The sequence below is a fragment of the Tupaia chinensis genome, unplaced genomic scaffold (assembly GCF_000334495.1).
Source record: "Tupaia chinensis unplaced genomic scaffold, TupChi_1.0 Scaffold000532_1, whole genome shotgun sequence".
In the NCBI taxonomy this organism is placed as follows: Eukaryota; Metazoa; Chordata; class Mammalia; order Scandentia; family Tupaiidae; genus Tupaia; species Tupaia belangeri.
Genome location: NW_006160045.1, coordinates 6,352,450 through 6,370,136, shown reverse-complemented (window position 1 = coordinate 6,370,136; position 17,687 = coordinate 6,352,450). Strand labels below are relative to the sequence as shown.

The window sequence follows — 17,687 nt, the reverse complement described above, 5'->3', positions numbered from 1 at the left end:
GTTAGCGTAATGGCTATGTCCTGGACTCCCACGTAGTCCACCGTGGTTCGCGTCCTGGACCCAGTGGCTTAAACGGTGGCTTAAAACTCACGCCGGGCGCGTGTGTGTGCGTGTCCAAGATCCCTAGAGGAAAACGGAGAAGGGACTGCGGCATGACCATCCCCCCTGGGGGGTGAGTTCTCGCTTTCTGTCTCTATGTCTCTGGCGAGTGCACGTGCCCTATAGCGAAAAAAAAAACCTCTCCAAAAAAAAAAAAATTTGCATACTCCTATAGTGATGACTGAGGTTAAAAATCCAAGCCATGTGCTTGCTTCTGCAGCCAGCACACACCCCAAAATCGGAATGATAAAAGATGAGCATGGCCCCCGTGCAAGGATGACATGCAAAATTCATGAAGCATTCCATATTTTTTTGAGAAGGGATTGAAACATGACCATGCCCTGTTGGGGGATGCTTCCTCCCCACCCCTTACCTTTCTGTTTCTGGTGAGTGTACCCGCTTTCTGGCAATTAAGGAAAAAGAATACCTAAGCACCATCCTGGCTCTTTTTTTTTTTTTTTTTTTTATCAGAGAAGAAAGGATTTTAGAGTTTCTTGCCCAGTGAGTATACTATTTGCACCATTCTAAGGCTTGAAAAGGAAATTCTAGCTACCAGTGAGACTTGGCAATAGACTTATAAAATAACCAAGTACTTCTTGGTTAAATATGCATTCAGCTTATTATTTTAATGCTGGGTAATTCTGTTGGGTTTTCGGGAAAGTCATGATGCATTTTTGCATAGAAAAACAGAAAAATACATGACTTCCCTGATGGCCTATTAAACATTGTAGCTACTTTATTTTTTGCTAATAAAATAGTATGTTAAACATAAAATTAGAGTTGATCTGGATTGAGGTAAAACATTCTGCTAGTTAAAAATAAGGATGTGAAAGGGAAAGTGCAGGGGAAGAAAGCTTTTGCATGTGTTTTTAAAGTTTATTCTATGAGGGGACCAGCAGGTGGCATGGTGGTTAAGGCGCTGGACACTCCCACATGGCCGACCACAGTTCAAATCCTGGACCTGGCGCTTGCTTTGCAAATGAAAATAAATAAATGAATAAATTTAACAAATTAAAAATAAATAATTAAAAAAAAAAAAACAAAAGAAAATGTTTGACCTTTGATTTGATCCTGGTTAAGAAAACAAAATCAATAGGCTGACAGATGGTATGGTGTTTAAGGGCGGTGGACTCCCACAGGGTTGACCACAGTTCAAGTCCTGGACCTGGTGGCTTGCTTTTTCACTTTTTCTCTTTCGCTCTGTCCCTTCAACCTTTAGTTGGTCAAACTAAAATAAACAAAGTTAAGTAAAATAACTTTTTTTTTAAAAAATACAAAAACAAAATTAGTTGCAAAAGGCATTAAGTGGAAATAGTTTTTGTTTAGTAGTATAGTTACTTTTCTTAGGTGTAATTACCGATACTGTAGTATTATACAATAGAATACTGTTCTTATTCTGAGTAAATGCTTGTTGAAGTACTTAATAACGAAATGTTCTGATGTACGGTATTAGAAATATGATGTGTGCAACTTATTATTTATTATTAAATTTGCCATAGGGCACGTGTGCTCACCCCCAGATCCGAAACTGAAACCACGGTCGATAATGTGGGAGTCCGATGCTTCAACCCCCCCGCCAACCTCTTGCCCCGCAGCTTACTTTTACATGATTCAACAAGAAAGCACACATAATACACAGATGGAGAGCGCGAGCGGGAGAGTAGAAAAGGTTAAATGCTAAGAACGGCTTATTCTAGGTGGAGACGACACAGGTGTTTACCGAATCGTTCTTTCAGCCCTTCGCACGCATGAAAATCATAAAAAAAAAAACCCCAAAAAACAAAACCACTACTTTTCCTGGGCCAGGCCCCCGCGGTGCGGTGACTGGGCAGGGAGCGACCGCAGAGCCGGAGACTATCCCGACCTCCCGCACGTTGCTCCGCTGCTGCCTCGGGACCCAGTCTGCGCACGCTCAGAGGCCTCGCCGCGCCGTCCCGCCCCTCCGGCGGACGCATGCGCTTTCGACACAGGCGTCCGGATCCCGGCAGCCCGCGAGACCCAGCTGTGGGACTCGGCGGACGTCTGAGCTGTGAGACCTACTGGAGAATGGAGTCCCTGAAGGTGGAAAAGTTCGCGACCGCCGGCCGGGGTAACGGGCTGCGCGCCCTGGCCCCGCTGCGCCCAGGCGAGCTGCTCTTCCGTTCGGATCCCTTGGCTTACACGGTGTGCAAGGGGAGTCGTGGCGTGGTGTGCGACCGCTGCCTCCTCGGGTACGTACCGAGTGCTCTCGCCCACCTGAGCCCCGAACTGTGGCCGGGTCCGGGTGCCGGGGTCGTCGGGCGAGCAGCCACCTGCGGGACTCGTCCTGTTCGAGGCTGCATCGGAGCAAGGCGATGCTGTGGAGATATCCAGACTGGTACTCCCCCTGGGGCGCGTGTTCCCCCCGGGGCTAGTCGCGCCCGACAGGCCCTGCCTGGACGCGTTCCCTAGGATGCGGCGGCGGGGGTCGGGGTCCCAGGTTCAGTCCCTGCCGCTCTACAAGACGGCGCTGGGCCCAAGGACAGACGCCCCCCCCACCCACACACACACATACACACCTGCTCACACCTGAACTGCAATAGGTATTTGGGGAGCTGGTTGGACAGACTTAGAGGAAACGTTGGGCCGTGGGATAATTTTGCTGGGGGGCAGAAATTGTGTGTCTTGTGCGACAGGTTTAATTGTTGCGACTGTGAAATGACAGGGGACGGGGGTGGGTGTGGGTGGGAGCAGGGATGTGCCTTAATTAGGCTCATAGCTGAGGCCCCGCCAGGAAAGAGTGGGTTAGCGGGAGGCAGAAGAATCCTGGTGTCTCCGAAGCATTTCTATGGCCCAGGTTTTGTGTAGCCCGGGGATAGGAGAATAAACAGGGCCTCTTTAAAAGTCCTAAATGAGCAGATCAAGTAAGTGAGAATTGCAGTGGATGGGAAGGGCTGAATTAGGGTACAAATAATGTGCTGTGGGAGCATAAGTTACTGAGGTTCCATGTGTGCTTTGCAGTTTAATGACTGTAACTAACTCTTACCCTGCTAACTAAATGTAAGAACTCATTTGAGTGTTTTCAGGTCTATGTCATTGTGCCATGTAAAGTGCTACATGGAAGCAGTTTATGGAAATGTGTAACATATATATTCACAGTTAGAGGAATTGTAGTCAGTCAACAAATTTTCAACTTCTGCTGTGCAAGTGGGAAGAGCACTTGTAGTGCTTGCGATTTTGCAAGAAATCCTGGTCATAGATCTGATTCTCATTCAAGCAAATTTGGCTTTTTTTTTTTTTTTTTCTCCTTTTTAAATTTTGCACAGGGCACATGCACTGACTGGGAGTGGGGGAGAGAAAGAAAGAGAAAGTGAGAAAGTATCTCCCCTCCCAGTGAGGATAGTAACTTTGCAATTCCATTTCCTCTAGTTCTCCCTGCTTTTGAGATTTTGGGCGCACACACATGCACCTGTCATGTTTTTCAAGCTGTGGAATCTGGGACTCAAACCTTGCTGTCAGCCATGTGGGACTATCCACCTTAACTACTACACCATAGGCTGGCTGGAAAATTAGTTTTTTAGTCTAATGATGTCTTTGGAGTTTGGAATATAATCAGAATTTATATGTAGTTGAACATAGAGAACCTACTGTTGCTTAATTCTCTATATATTGGGTCATCGAAAAAGTTATGACTTGTTTTTCTTATCATGACTTTTCTGATGACCCAGTATATATAAGTGTGTGTGTGTGTGTGTGTGTGTGTGTGTGTGTATGTGTGTTTGGCCTTTAAGATAGGAAGCACATGTGCTAGCCAGAGACAGAGAGAGGGAGAAGGAGAAAGCATCCCTTGTGGAATATGACCATGCCACAGTCTCTCATCCATTTCTCCATCCTGTCAAGACTTTTGGGCACGCACGCACACATACCCAGTGTGTTTTTCAATCCTCTGGAGCCAAGATTTGAGCTGTGGTTGTCTGTGTGTGGGATCCAGCTCCCTTAACCACTAGGCCTTGGAGTCTGTTTCTTAATCCTGTAACACTAATTGATGGAGACGTTGTCATCTGACAGATAAAAATCAGATTTCCACATTATTTAGTACTTGGAACAGAAGAGTTGCCGAGTGAAAAATAGTCACAAATTAGTAACTGAATCATTAGAACTGAGCTTTAATTATATGAAACGTGGAATTACCCCATTCTCCAAAACTAAACTGCACAAACCTCTTGGGGATGGTCCTTTTTAATTTTTGTTACTGATGTCTGTCATTCTTTTTTTTAAATTTTTTTTTAAGAGATTTTTTTGCTATAGAGTGTGTGCACTTGCCGGAGAGAACAGAGAAAGACAGAGAAACAGAAAGTGAGAAATCACCCCTCGGAGGGATGGCCACTCTGCAATCCCTTTTCCTCCATTCTTATCTTGGATCTTGGGCATGCACACATACACGCTTGGTGTGCGTTTGAGCCAGTGGGTCCTGGACTCAAACTGTGTTCAACTCTGTGGGAGTCCAGCGACATAACCATTACACCGTCTGCTGGTCACTGTCTATTACTCTTTCTTAAAAAGATTAATTATTTTATTTTTAATTTCACTTGTTATTATTGTTTATTTTTTAATTTAGTCAGAGAGAGACAGAGAGAAAGGGAAAGTGAGAAAGCCAAACCACCAGATTGGGGACTCGAACTGTGGTCGGCTCTGTGGGAGTCCAGTGCCTCAACCACCATGCTACTTGCTGGACCCCACTTAATTTTGTTGGGAGGGGCAGGTGATTTAAGCATAAAAGGAACTACATGAAAGGTTTTGGGAATTCTCAGCATTCCTTCTAAATCTGGAGAATCCCTGCTTTGAAAATGGGCAGAATCTGGGACCAGCAGGTGGTGCAGTGGTTAATAGGTGCTGAACTCCCACCTTGTGGGCCATGGTTTGAGTCCTGTACCCAGTGGCTTGAAACTAATGCCAGGTGCATGTATGTGTATGCTCAAAATCCTGAGAGGAGAATGGAGGATAAGGGATTGTGCGTGGCCATTCCCCCAAGGAGATGATTTCTTGCTTTCTGTTTCTCTATTTTTCTCTGTCTCTCTGGCAAACACATATGCCCTATAGCAAAAATCTCTCTCCGGGGAAAAAAAAAGGAAAAGAAAAAATAAAAGAGCAGGAATTACGGAAGTAGCTAGGTATACAGCATGTACCACCAGCACCGTGGACACTGGACCCTGCTGCTGTTGCTGCCGCTTGGTATAGTGGTTATTGGTGGGGATTTGTTCTCTGAATCATTTCTTTGTGATATTAGCTTCTTATTCAGAGTCCTCAGTAAATTTCATGGGTTGGAGGAATTTAGGTCACTACACTGAACTTAGCTGCAAGAGAAGTTGAACAGATATTTGGCCCTTTTTTAAAATTTTTTGATTGTTTTTGTCTTAGGCTCACGTACTCCCTGGAGGGTGGGAGAGGGGAGTCGGGGGAGGCGGGAGAGAGATAGTGAAAGGGAAAGTGAGAAGTCACCCTCCAGGAAGGATGGCCACTCTGCAATCCGTTTTCCTCCATTCTTCTCCTGGGTTCTTGGGCATGTACGCACATGTGCCCTGTGTGTTTCAAGTCACAGGGTCTGAGACTGGAACAGTGGTCTACCATGTGGGACTTCAGGTATGTAACCTGTGCTATCTACTGTCTCTGGCGTTTTTGACTTTTAAGATAGGAGGCAGGCTCTACTTCTCACCAATTCATCAAGTTCAGAAATGAACAAACCTAAACATAGTAAAAAGGATATAAGTAAATGCCAGGCATCTAAAGAAAAATAAACAGAGTATTTATACTGATTAACAATTATATATCAGTACAAGAGATCTTCATAAACTTCGTAGAGTGCCGGCAGGTTGCGTGGAAGTTAAAGTACTCGATCCACATGGCCAGCTGCAAGTTCAAGTCAAGTCTAGGACTGGTGGCGTGAAAATCATGCCAGATGCGAGGAGACTGAAGAAGGGATTGTGGCATGGCCATCCCTCCTGCGGGGTGATTTCTCACTTTCTGTCTGTCTACCTTTTGTGAGCTTACATACCCTATAGCAAAAACTGGAAAAAATTTTCATAGAAAATGTGTATTATGGAAAATCTATACATGGATTTTAAAAAATTTTGTCCCAGAATAAACTCTCTGATTGCATTGTTCCACATACTTTTTTTTTGGAGAGGTTTTTGCTATAGGGCGCGTGTGCTCGCCAGAAAGACAGAGATACAGAGAGACAAAAAGCGAGAAATCACTCCCCAGGGGGATGGCCACACTGCAATCCCTTCTCCATTCTCCTCTCGGGATCTTGGGCACACATGCACATGTGTGAGCTTTAAGCTGCTGGGTCTAGGACTTGAACTGCGGTGGACTACGGGGGAGTCTAGTGATGTAACCATTACACCATCTGCTAGTTCCTGTTCCACATACTTTTTTTTTGGAGAGGTTTTTGCTATAGGGCGCGTGTGCTCGCCAGAAAGACAGAGATACAGAGAGACAAAAAGCGAGAAATCACTCCCCAGGGGGATGGCCACACTGCAATCCCTTCTCCATTCTCCTCTCGGGATCTTGGGCACATACTCACATGCGTCCGGCGTGAATTTAAGTCACTAGGTCTGGGACTCAAACCGTGGTTGACTACATGGGAGTCCAGCAACATAGCCATTACGCCAACTGCTGGTCCCGTTCCACATACTTTTTTTTTTGGAGAGATTTTTGCTATAGGGTGTGTGTGCTTGCCAGACAGACAGAGAGAGACATAGAGACAGAAAGCGAGAAGTCAACCCCCCAGGGGGGATGGTCACGCCGCAATCCCTTCTCCTCCATTCTCCTCTCGGGATCTTGGGCACGCACGCACACGTGCCCGGCGTGAGTTTTAAGCCACCGGGTCCGGGACACGAACCGCGGTTGACTACGTGGGAGTCCAGCGACATAGCCATTACGCTAACTGTTGATTCCCCCGTTCCACATACTTTTTAAAGTCCTCTTGTACTTTACACAGAAACTAGATGTGCGCTTATTTTGAGTTGCCAGGATGTATATGTTCTATGGTAGTAGGTACTCCATGGAACACTTGTCCTTATTGGTTACAGAGTTCTAAAGCACTTAGTCACTGCAGCCTGAAAACAGTGTTAAAGAAGTGTTGGTACATTGTGTTATGCAGTTTTTTACAAACTGCTGTCACTGGGAGATTTCTGTGTTCTTTATCATCTTGTAAGTAAACTTTGTTTCTCTTCACTATCACTTGTGAAGTCCTTGACAGTAATAATAGCACATCTTTCCAGTTTTGTAGCCCCAATGCCTAACACATAATAGGCCCCTAGAATTTTTCTAACTGTCCCTGCCCTTATTCTGCCTTCTTGTTTAAATTAAACAGTAGAATGAGAATGTTAATTTATAACAGTTAGTAGTTTCATCGGGGAATCTCAAAATAGGGTTAAAAAATACATATTTTTGGGGGAAGAGAGTTTTTTTGCTATAGGGCACTCGCCAGAAAGACAGACAGAGACAGAGATAGAAAGTGAGAAATCACCGTCCAGGGAGGATGGCCATGCCATAGTCCCTTTTCTTTCATTCTCCTCTCGGGATCTTGGGCACACATGTACATGAGCCCAGTGTGAGTTTAGGCCACTGAGTCTGGGACTCAAACTGTGATCGACCACATGGGAGTCCAGCAACATAGCTATTAGGCCATCTACTGGTCCCCAAAAACATATTCTTAATATAACTACTTCATTAGTATCCCAAACTGATTTTTTTTTTTAAAGAGGCATTTTTTGCTATAGGGCACATATGCTCACCAGAATGACACAGAGGTAGAAAGTGAGAAATCACTCCCCAGTGGGGATGACCATGCCACAATTCCTTCTCCATTCTTCTCTCGGGATTATGGGTACGCATGCACACGTACCTGGAGTGTTTTAAACTGCTGGGTCCAGGACTTGAATCCTGGTCGAATACATGGGAGTCCAGTGATGTAACTGATATGCCATCTGCTGATCTCACAAACTCATTGTTAATAGTCCTACCTGATTTCCTTTGGCTTAGGGCTGTTTAGATAAGGGCTTTATTTATGCTTATTTTTTGTTGTTATTAATGGAGAAATGTAAACCCGCTTCATGGCTTCTCTTCTTTTTTTACCTTTTATCAAGGAATGGCTTCTAGTTTCTCATGTTGTGTGTAGAAAAGAAAATGAAGTATGTAAATTGAAGGAAGGTTAAATGACAATGGAGTTATGACCTGAAATAATTTATATTGTCTTTCTTCTGTTGCATACATTTTTATTTTGATGGAGATAGAAAAGATTGATTGGTAAATGGATTATATATATTTTCCTTTCTACTTGTCTTGGTAAACGTAATATGAGAAATTCTCTTGTAATTATTTATTTGTAGATTCCCCACTCCCTGAGATATTAATCTAAGTCTAATCATTTCTATGTTCCTGGGGCACAGCACACAGGAGATGCTAAAGGTTGAAGTTGTGAAGGGATATTTGGGGGAATTTTAAGTCATGGTATGTTTGTCTGTGCTTTTACCAAGTCCAGAGTTGCCTGCAGCTTCCATAGCAAGAACTACCCCTGGCAAACTGTAATAATGATTTCGTTGTAGAGGTTAAAGAGCATAAACTGTCCTTAGATTGAGATAGAAGCCTAGTGCCTCCTGGGATGAAAAAGGATGATGCGGAGTAGAAGGTCCTCTCTCTTTCACCCCTGGTGAATTGTGACACAGAAGTAGGGAAACCATTGTAAAAATATCTATTCTGAGCCTTTTTACAGGGCTAAAGTTCTAGGTTAGGGTGGGGGTATTAAATGAATTGAAGGGACAGTCAACAGTAGAGAAAGGTCTTTGGATCTGCTCTTTATTTGGGCTGTTGAGAGGAGACAGTCATGAAGGTTAGTGCTGTAGCACACAGTGGTGAAGGATGTGGCCAGAAGAAGAGATTCTCAAATGCTCCCAAACCACTGTGAAGGAGGCAGAGGAGCTTAGAGACCTATAGGAACAGTTGGCATCATGACAAAGGACTGTGTGACTGTAGCATCAAGGTCAAGATTGTGGACACCAAGGATGGGAGCCAGCATGAGTTGGAAAAGAAGGGATGGCACCAGTGAAGCCATGGGATCTGATTATCACTTTGCAGCAGAGACAGTGAGACATCAGAGGACACAGAGAGACATCACAGATCCAAGGTTTCCTTGCCACCATTACTTCCACATTATTTCCAGGATGTCTCATAAGACCTTAAGGGAAAATGCACTGAAAACAGATATTTAAAATCAGCCTTGGTAGGCCAGCAGGTGGCATGGTGGTTAAGGCACTGTACTCACACACAGCTGACTGCTGTTCAAGTTCCAGACCTGGCAGCTTACTTTCTCACTTTTCCTTTCTTTCTCTCTCTCATGGGTGCACATGCCTTCTAGTGAATTATAAACAAACAAATAAACAAATCCTTTAAAAATAATAAGAAAGCCTTGGTAAGGAGTTAAAAGTCTGGATGTTAACTAGAAAAGATTGAGATAATATTTGGCAAGTGTTTTTACTTCTGGGCCTGTAAGCTCTCCAGGGAGAGAGAGAGAGAGAGAGAGACAGAGAGAGAGAGAGAGAGAGATATATCATCCCTAGTACAGATGGCTATGCTGCAATCCCTCCTCCATTCTCTTTTCTGGATTTTAGGAACACACACATGTGCTGGCATGATTTTCAAGCAACTGGGTCTGGGACTGAAACTGCAGTCAGTCATGTGGGCTCCAGCTGCCTTAACCTCCATGCCACCTGGCACCTGGCTGGCCCTTAACAACTTTTCTTTTCTTTTCTTTTCTTTTCTTTTCTTTTCTTTTCTTTTCTTTTGACTTTTCTTTCCTTTTCTTTTTGCTTCCTTTCTTTCCTTTTCTCTCTTTCTCTCTCTCCTCTTTCTCTCCCTCTCTCTTTTTTTTTTTTTTTTTGGTGGTAAAGAGTGTGTGTGCTCACCAGAGAGACAGAGGGAGAGGAGAAAGCATCTACGTGGGGCATGGCCATACTGCACTTCCTTCTTCATTGCTCCTTCCTTTCGGGATTTTGGTCATGCATACACATGTGCCTGGTGTATGTTTTCAAGCCGCTGAGATGTGAACAGCGCAGTCAGCCATGTAGATTCACCAAGCCATAGAGCTGGCCCTAAATATGATTTGACAAGTTTTAAGTTTCCAGTCTATTTATTAATATAAGTGTTTATGTGGAATATTATATTAATTATAGGGGAAAAAGTGTCCCACATTCAAGAAACTGAATAAATCAGATGTAGAAAATAAAGCAGCTGCATGTGAGTTGCAGTGTGCATAAATATGACCAGGCAGTAAAGGATTACTACATCTGGTAAGATCCACATTGGCCAGGGACTGAAGTGGGATGGAGGCAGGAAGGCTCTTGTCTTGGGCTAAGAAGAGGTGCCATAGAAGCAACAGTGGTGTCAACTGAAAGGTTTGAGGACAACGAGGGACATGGTTCCTAAGTGATCTAGTCAGAGGAAAAGGTCTGAAATATTCCAGAACAGAGTGAATTGCCTAGTGATTTCAACAGTGTGGATTTATTGACAGTGCTGAGGATCCATCCACTTAAAACTTGTGTCCATCTATTTAAAGTTTTAGCAGAGGGAGCCAGCAGATGGCGCGGTGGTTGGGGCACTGGACTCTCACATGGCCAACTGCAGTTTGAGTCCCAGACCTGGCGGGTTGCTTTCTCACTTTCTCACTCTGTGTGTCACCTGGCGGGTTGCTTTCGCACTTCCTCACTCTGTGTGTCTCTCTTAGATGAGTATAACACTTTATTTTTTTGGAGATTTTTGCTACAGAGTGCATGCACTCACCAGAAAGATAGACAGAGAGAAAGTGAGAAATCACCCTCTGGGGGGGGATGGCCATGCCACAATCCCTTCTCCGCCATTCGCCTCTCGGGATTTTGGGCACGCATGCACATGTGCCCGGTGTGAGGTTTACTCCAGGTTCTGCACTCAAACCACAGTCGACTACGTGGGAGTCCAGTGATGTAACTACATCACCTGCTGGTCCTCATGAGTATAACAAGTTTTAAAAGGAATAATATAAGTATTGATAATTCTTTTAAAAAATTAGCAGGATAGTGCATTTTTCTTTCCCAATAGGCAGCTACTTGGGCATATTTGGATTGACCCAGATTGCCAGGTTAATACAATGGATGGAGGGGGGTGGGGAGAAAGTTAAGATTTTAGGCAAAGGAGGGTGTAATCATGGACTATGGTTTCCAAGCTAGAGAATAATGAGGGTGATGGACGATGAAATGTAGTAGAAAAAATGGATTAGAAATCCTGATATGGTCAAAGGAATGGTGGAGTGGTCAGATAATGCGTTGACCTGACATGTACATGCTTAGAATTAGTGTTATGTACTGGTATGACAGGGTATATGTATTGGTATGACAAAGTGGTGTACTTATTGGTGTGACAAAGTTTATACACAAAGTGAGATCCAGTTGCCTTAACCTCCATGTCACCTGCTGGCCCTTGAATATTATATTTTAAGTACTGGTATTTATCATCACTTACTGAGCAATGTTAAGTATGATTTTAAGTGCTTTCTCCTGTGTACTGCTTCACTTAATCCTCACTACAACCCTAAAAACATGTCTGTTAAGTGTTCTGTATGCATACATGTGGACCAGAGAGCATTCATCCACTTGTAAGAGTGTAAATTTGTACTGTTCCTTTGTAGGACAATTTGTATTACCTATCAAATTTGAAGATTGTTTTTGGGACTCTGACAGAAATTCAAATACTCATGTATGTAAAGCTGTATTTAGAATAGCATTTTGGTAATTAAAAATAAAGAGGGGGTCCAGCAGGTTGCATGGTGTTTGAGGTGCTGGACTCCCACATGACCAACTGCAGTTTGAGTCCTGGACCTTGCAGCTTGCTTTCTTACTTTCCCTCTCTCTCTGATGAGAGCATTACCCTATGGCAAATTAAAATAATAATAATAGGGGCCAGCAGGGGCATGGTGGTTAAGGCACTGGACTCCCACATGGCTGACTGAGGTTTGAGTCCCAGACCTGGCGACTTGAAAATCATACTGGGTGGTGGGGGCCGGCAGGTGGTGTGGTGGTTAAGGCTGCTGAAAGAAGATCTTCAGGTGATTCACGCATACATTAGATATCCAGGACTGTCCTAAGTGACTGAAGTCATATGAGGTTTATTTCCCACTAAATATGGTGCATGCAGGAGGAACCTCCAGCCATTCCTTCATGGCATGACTTGTGGTTCTTGTTTCTCCATCTTGACTTATAGTGCGTACAGCCATCATGGCAATGTTAGAGAGAGCAGGGAAGATAGCACAGGGTATTTTATGGCAGGCCTGGATATGGCTTCTATAACCTCCAACTCCACACGCCCACACTGAGTCAGTCACAGGGTCCAAATCCAGCTGCAAGGAAATTGAAAAATGTGTCTAGAGTGAAGAAAATGAATACAGTTTATTCATTAGCTCTGGATTCTCTCAGCAATATCAAGTGAAAGGTGAATAACCATGTATGAACAAGGGCAAAGCTAGAATTCTGAGACCATCAGCATGAATTCTCTCTCAGTCCAAATCCTGAAGCCAATGGTCAGCCAATAAATTGGCTCACCTTGCATCAGAAGGTTCAGTTTTAGTCTAGTCAGCTAGCAATTCCACTCCTCCCTCAAAAAAGTAGACCTGAACAGGTAAACACTTCAAAGGAAACATCTTCCTAACTGGCACACACCCTTTTATACGATACCAAATGAAAGAAGGTCTAAGAAACACTTTCTCCAAGTTTATTTAGACCTCTAATTATAAAAAATGCATATTTACTAGGGAAAAAAATATAAAAATATGGCACAAAAAGATTTTCTTTAAAATACATACATTATTTTACAAGTGCCATCCATATCTGAACAATCAGATCTCCCTCAGTCTTAACAGCTTGACAGTGTTCCTTCACCTGAAGATCTTCTGAAAGTGCAGATTCTGATTTAGTAAGATCTGGATTAGAGTCTGACATTCCACATCTCTAAAAAGCTCCCAGTTGGTGCTAAAGCTGCCAGTCTGCTCATCATACATGAGTAGCAAAGACTTAAAAGGCTTAAGTGAAGTGACTTGTAGTCCACTATGTAAGCACTTATCAAATGGATATTATAGTATCCTGAAATTGCACTGAGTGTGATGAAAAAAGATTCGGGACTACATATATGTTATGGTTTGGATAATGGTTTGTCCTCCCAAAGGTTTGTGTTTTGGAATTTGCTCCCCAGTGTAATGGGTATTGAGAGGTGGTGAGGCCTCATGGATCATAGAGGTACTGGCCTTGGAAATGGATTAATGCTGTCTCTTGAGAGACAGTCCTAGCTCTCTCTCTCTCTCTCTCTTTTTTTTTTTTTTTTTTGAGAGGGATTTTTGTTACTTGGGCCTGTTCACTCACCAGAGAGACAGAGACAGAAAGTGAGAACTCACCCCCCCCAGCTGGGATGACCATGTCACAGTCCCTTCTCCTCCATTCTTCTCCTGGGATCTTGGGCATGTATGCACATGTGCCTGGCGTGAGTTTCAAGCCATCAGGTCTGAAACTTGAACCGCGGTTGGCCATGTGGGAATCCAGCGATGTAACTGCTACATCATCTGCTGGTCCCCTACCACAGTTCTTAAAATTTTAAAAACTTTTGGTTAGAAGTAATTTAAAACTTACAGAAAAGTTGTAAGAATAACAATAGTACCAAAACCAAAAACAAAAACACACAAAAAATCCATGTGTCTTTTACCCAGATTATTAACGTTTTGCCTATATGTTATCATACACATCAACTCAGTAAACTTAATATTACTACAGTTGTTTACCATCTGTATTCCAGTTTTGTCAAGTCCACCAATGTTGTTTCTTCTTTTTTCCCTCGGACAGGGTTTTGCTGTCATGATCCTCCTGCTTCAGCCTCCAAGCTGGGACTACAGGCACCCGCTACCACATACAGCTCCTTTTCAGACATGGCCTTGCTATGTTTCCCAGGTTCAAGCTTGTGATCCTCCTGCTTCAGCCTCCTGAGCTTTGGGATTAGAGGTGTACACCTGTGTACTTGGCCTTTAGATTGGACTGGAAGTCAAACCTAGGCCTCCATGTGGTCCCAGCAGAGCGTTTTAGCAGTGTGGGCCCTTGCAGTTTTTTCCTTCCAGTACATTGTTTTGATTTGATCTGTTGGGACTAATGCAGGAGTTTAAACCAATGGCCTCTTATAAATTTTATGTAAGAGTAAAGTCATCTTTTTGTATTTTTTAAAGGGTTTTGCCATAGGGCAAAACCAGAGAGAGAAGGAAACAGTGAGATGGAAAGTGAGAAATCACCCTCCTGGGGAGATGGCACACCTCAATCCCTTTTCCTTCATTCTCACAGTTACTGAGGATGTCTCTTCCAACTGTATATTCTGAACTAGAGAATATAACCACAGGGTGGATTTGGAGACCTACTGGCTCACTCTGAGATGAGTGTGAGCCCAAGCCCCAATGATCTCCTGATTTTCTTAAGGCCCTGTCCTGAGAGGTGGACCAAAGTTGTATTTGGATTTTTCAGGAATTACTTTGAGTTCAAAGCTAGTATCTAATAATCTCTTGAAAGTCTGATTATGGGGACTAGCAGGTGGTGTGGTGGTAAAGGTGCCGGACTCCCACATGGCCGATTGAGGTTTGAGTCCTGTACCTGGTGGCTTGTTACCTCACTTTTTCTATCTCTTTGTCTTTCTCTGATAGCATACGTGCCCTATAACAAATTTAAAAAAATAAAATAAAATAAAATAAAATCCTTAATGAAATGTCTGATTATGTCTTCTTCAGTCCGTAGGCATCCTTGTAAAGTCTGTAGATCTCATTTGAGAAGCCTAGAAGGAATATGTACAGTATACATATTTGGGTTTGTGGTTTAGTTCTTCCTCAAGAGAACCTTCCCTTCATTCAGAAGGTTCAGGGTCTATGAAGTGGCTCAAACCTGGGAATTGGTCAAAGGATCACAACTCAATTTTGGTGATATAAGTTATATTTCTATTTAACAAATTTAGAACTTTTCCACTAACACTAATAAAGTAAGACTTTTATAGATTGCCTCTTATTCCAAGCAGCACTGTGATCAGTTAGCCAGCCAACATTAAAGATCTCTGCAATTAAAGCCCTCCTTATTACGATTATGACTGCCATTATATAATAGTATCTACTGTTCATCATACTTTTGATGATTAAGTGCTACTGCTTGGTCCTTGCCACTGTGAGATCCAATCACCTTGAACTGAATTCAGGAGCCCAGTTCTGTGGCAGACATTTCCACGTTTATTCATGGCCTGTAGAGAAGAGCCACTAATAAAGGACGCCAGGGCACCTCTCATAAGTTTATTTTCATAGCTGGATCAGTGAAATACCTTCTGGATCCCCCAGGAACATGATTAACGAAGTCTTACTAACCAAGTCTTACTAAATCTACTCCACTCCCTAATGTTCTTAAGCCATTAGATGTCTTTTTTCAGAATATCAAAGAAATTGTGCCATTTCAACTTTATTTACTGTAGGTCACCACCTTTGGGTTCAGCTTCAGTCAGTCAACTAGACAAGCTGATACTGCCATTCCAAGCTGCCCAAGTCAACCTGTTAGTGTACCTGTTACACTAACTTCAATGGGTCAGGCTTGTAGTACAGTGGTTAAGTGCTGTGCATTGGGAGCCTGATCCCACATGGCTGACCACTGTTCAAATCCCTGCCCCTGCGGATTGATTGACTTGCCAGACACCTGCCAAAATCCTAATGGGATGGAAGAATGGATGGAAAAGGGTTGTAGTATGACCACACTCATTGCCCTGTTTCTCTCCCTGGTGAGTGCACATGCTTTCTGAGTATTAATAAGTAAACAGATGAATGAATGGGTTCAGTATTATCTAGCATTACCTTACTTCTACCCTAATCCAATACTCTTATGATCTCTTAATATTACCGTATTTCTTCCCCAAGTTTTTATAAATTAGCAGAATCTTGAAATTCTTTTGGTGAATAACACACTGCCTCATGAGTCACATTGTTTCCCCGGGGGGCTTTCTGGGACCTGAATCAGATTATAGATCTAGAAACACTGAGAGATGGTGAGGGTTGTTCCTGAGGAGGATGAGTAGTCCTCTGCAAGATAGTGACTTTAGGGGAGACCATTGAGATTTTTCAGGCAAAGGAAGAGCAGCCTCTTCAGAGTGCCTTTACTAGCAGAGGCAACTCAATAGAATTTAAACAGTTGAGAGTACCAAGTTTCATGGACATCTATGCAAATAGTTGCACCTCAAATTTAGGATTTTCCACTCCTTACCAATTCCCTAACTTTAGTCCTAGTTGCAGTGACACGAATAGTATGAGACCATTCCATGAAGCGGGGGCCACATAGGAGGCCTGGGTTTGGATCCCAGACAACCTGAATGTGCCAGGAGCGGTAGTACACTCCTGCAGTCCTAGCTAATTGGGAGGCTGAGGCAGAGGATCACAATGGCAAGACCTTATAAAAATTACCGATATCGGGCTGGCAGGTGGCGTGGTCATTAAGGTGCTGGATTCTCACATGGCTGACTGCCGTTTGAGTCCCTCGGACCCAGTGGCTTGAAAATCACAACAAATAAATATTGATAGGTAAAAATTTTTTAAAGAATTATTTAAAAAAAAAAAAAAGAATTCAGTTTCTCTCCTTATCTGCACCCCCCGAAAACAAAACAAAACAAAACAAAACAACCCCCTACCTTTATATAAGAGTTGAATATGTGAGGTTAGAAATTCAGTTTGCAGGACCATCAGGTGGCGTGGTGGGTAAGGCACTGGATTCCCACATGCAACTATGGCTTTAATCCCAGACCTGGCAGCTTGCTTTCTTGCTTTATCTCTCTGGTGAGTGCATGTGCCCTATAGAAAATTAATAATAATAATAAATAAGGTTAAATAATTTTACGAAGAGAAGAAGAAAATTCAATTTGTGGTATTGTGGTAGCATGAGTGCCTGTCTCTGAGCTCCCCTCCGGGCCTGGGTCTAACCAGAGTGGAAAGGGGCACTGCTTGCTTCTGCTCTGTCATCTGTTACCCCTGATGACAAGGCTGGGGTGAGGAAGGCCCCTCCAAGATGAGCGGAGGACTCCGCTCGTTTAGCCTGGATCCACTGCACCTGAAGCCATGAGTGGGGGGTTGGCTCTTAGTAAGAGCACTGTGTATGTATGGAACTTGCCCTTTTCCCTCACAATCACATACCAGATATTTTCCAAGTATGGCAAAGTTGTAAAGGCCACTATAATGAAAGATAAAGATACCAGAAGAGTAAAGAGGTTATGTTTAAATTATTTTTGGATAAAGACTGCACAAAACTGCACCAAGGCAATAAGTTATTTTGGTAGAGTGATAAAAGCAAACATTGTTATCGACAATGGGAGCTTAGCCGAGTTCACTGGAAGGCGAAACTACTTTGATAAATCTAAGTGTTAGGAATGTGGGGAAAATGGACACTTCTGTTATGCCTATCCTAAAATATGCTTGGAGAACTTGAATGTCTAAAGAAGATAGTGAACCAGAAGCAGAAATTGAGGGAATACCAGAAAGTGAAGGTCCTGCTCTGCCATAGCAT

The 17,687-nt window shown here is 43.2% G+C and overlaps 1 protein-coding gene, 1 non-coding gene and 1 pseudogene across 2 annotated transcripts in view; all 3 read left to right on the top strand.

Annotated features, from left to right (window-relative positions):
* Positions 1 to 303: 303 nt before the first annotated feature.
* Positions 304 to 411, top strand: LOC114009439 (U6 spliceosomal RNA). Its single transcript, XR_003550849.1, has one exon. It is a non-coding gene; the product is annotated as a U6 spliceosomal RNA (small nuclear RNA).
* Positions 412 to 2,074: 1,663 nt separating this feature from the next.
* The window catches only part of SMYD3 (SET and MYND domain containing 3), an 822,936-nt gene continuing 807,323 nt past the window's right edge, over positions 2,075 to 17,687 (top strand). The window contains exon 1 of the mRNA XM_006157236.2: positions 2,075 to 2,309. Within this exon, the coding sequence (XP_006157298.1) occupies positions 2,146 to 2,309 (164 nt within the window). The 5' untranslated portion in view covers positions 2,075 to 2,145. The remainder of the gene's footprint in view (positions 2,310 to 17,687) is intronic.
* Positions 17,147 to 17,687, top strand: part of LOC114009431 (zinc finger CCHC-type and RNA-binding motif-containing protein 1 pseudogene) — a 682-nt pseudogene continuing 141 nt past the window's right edge.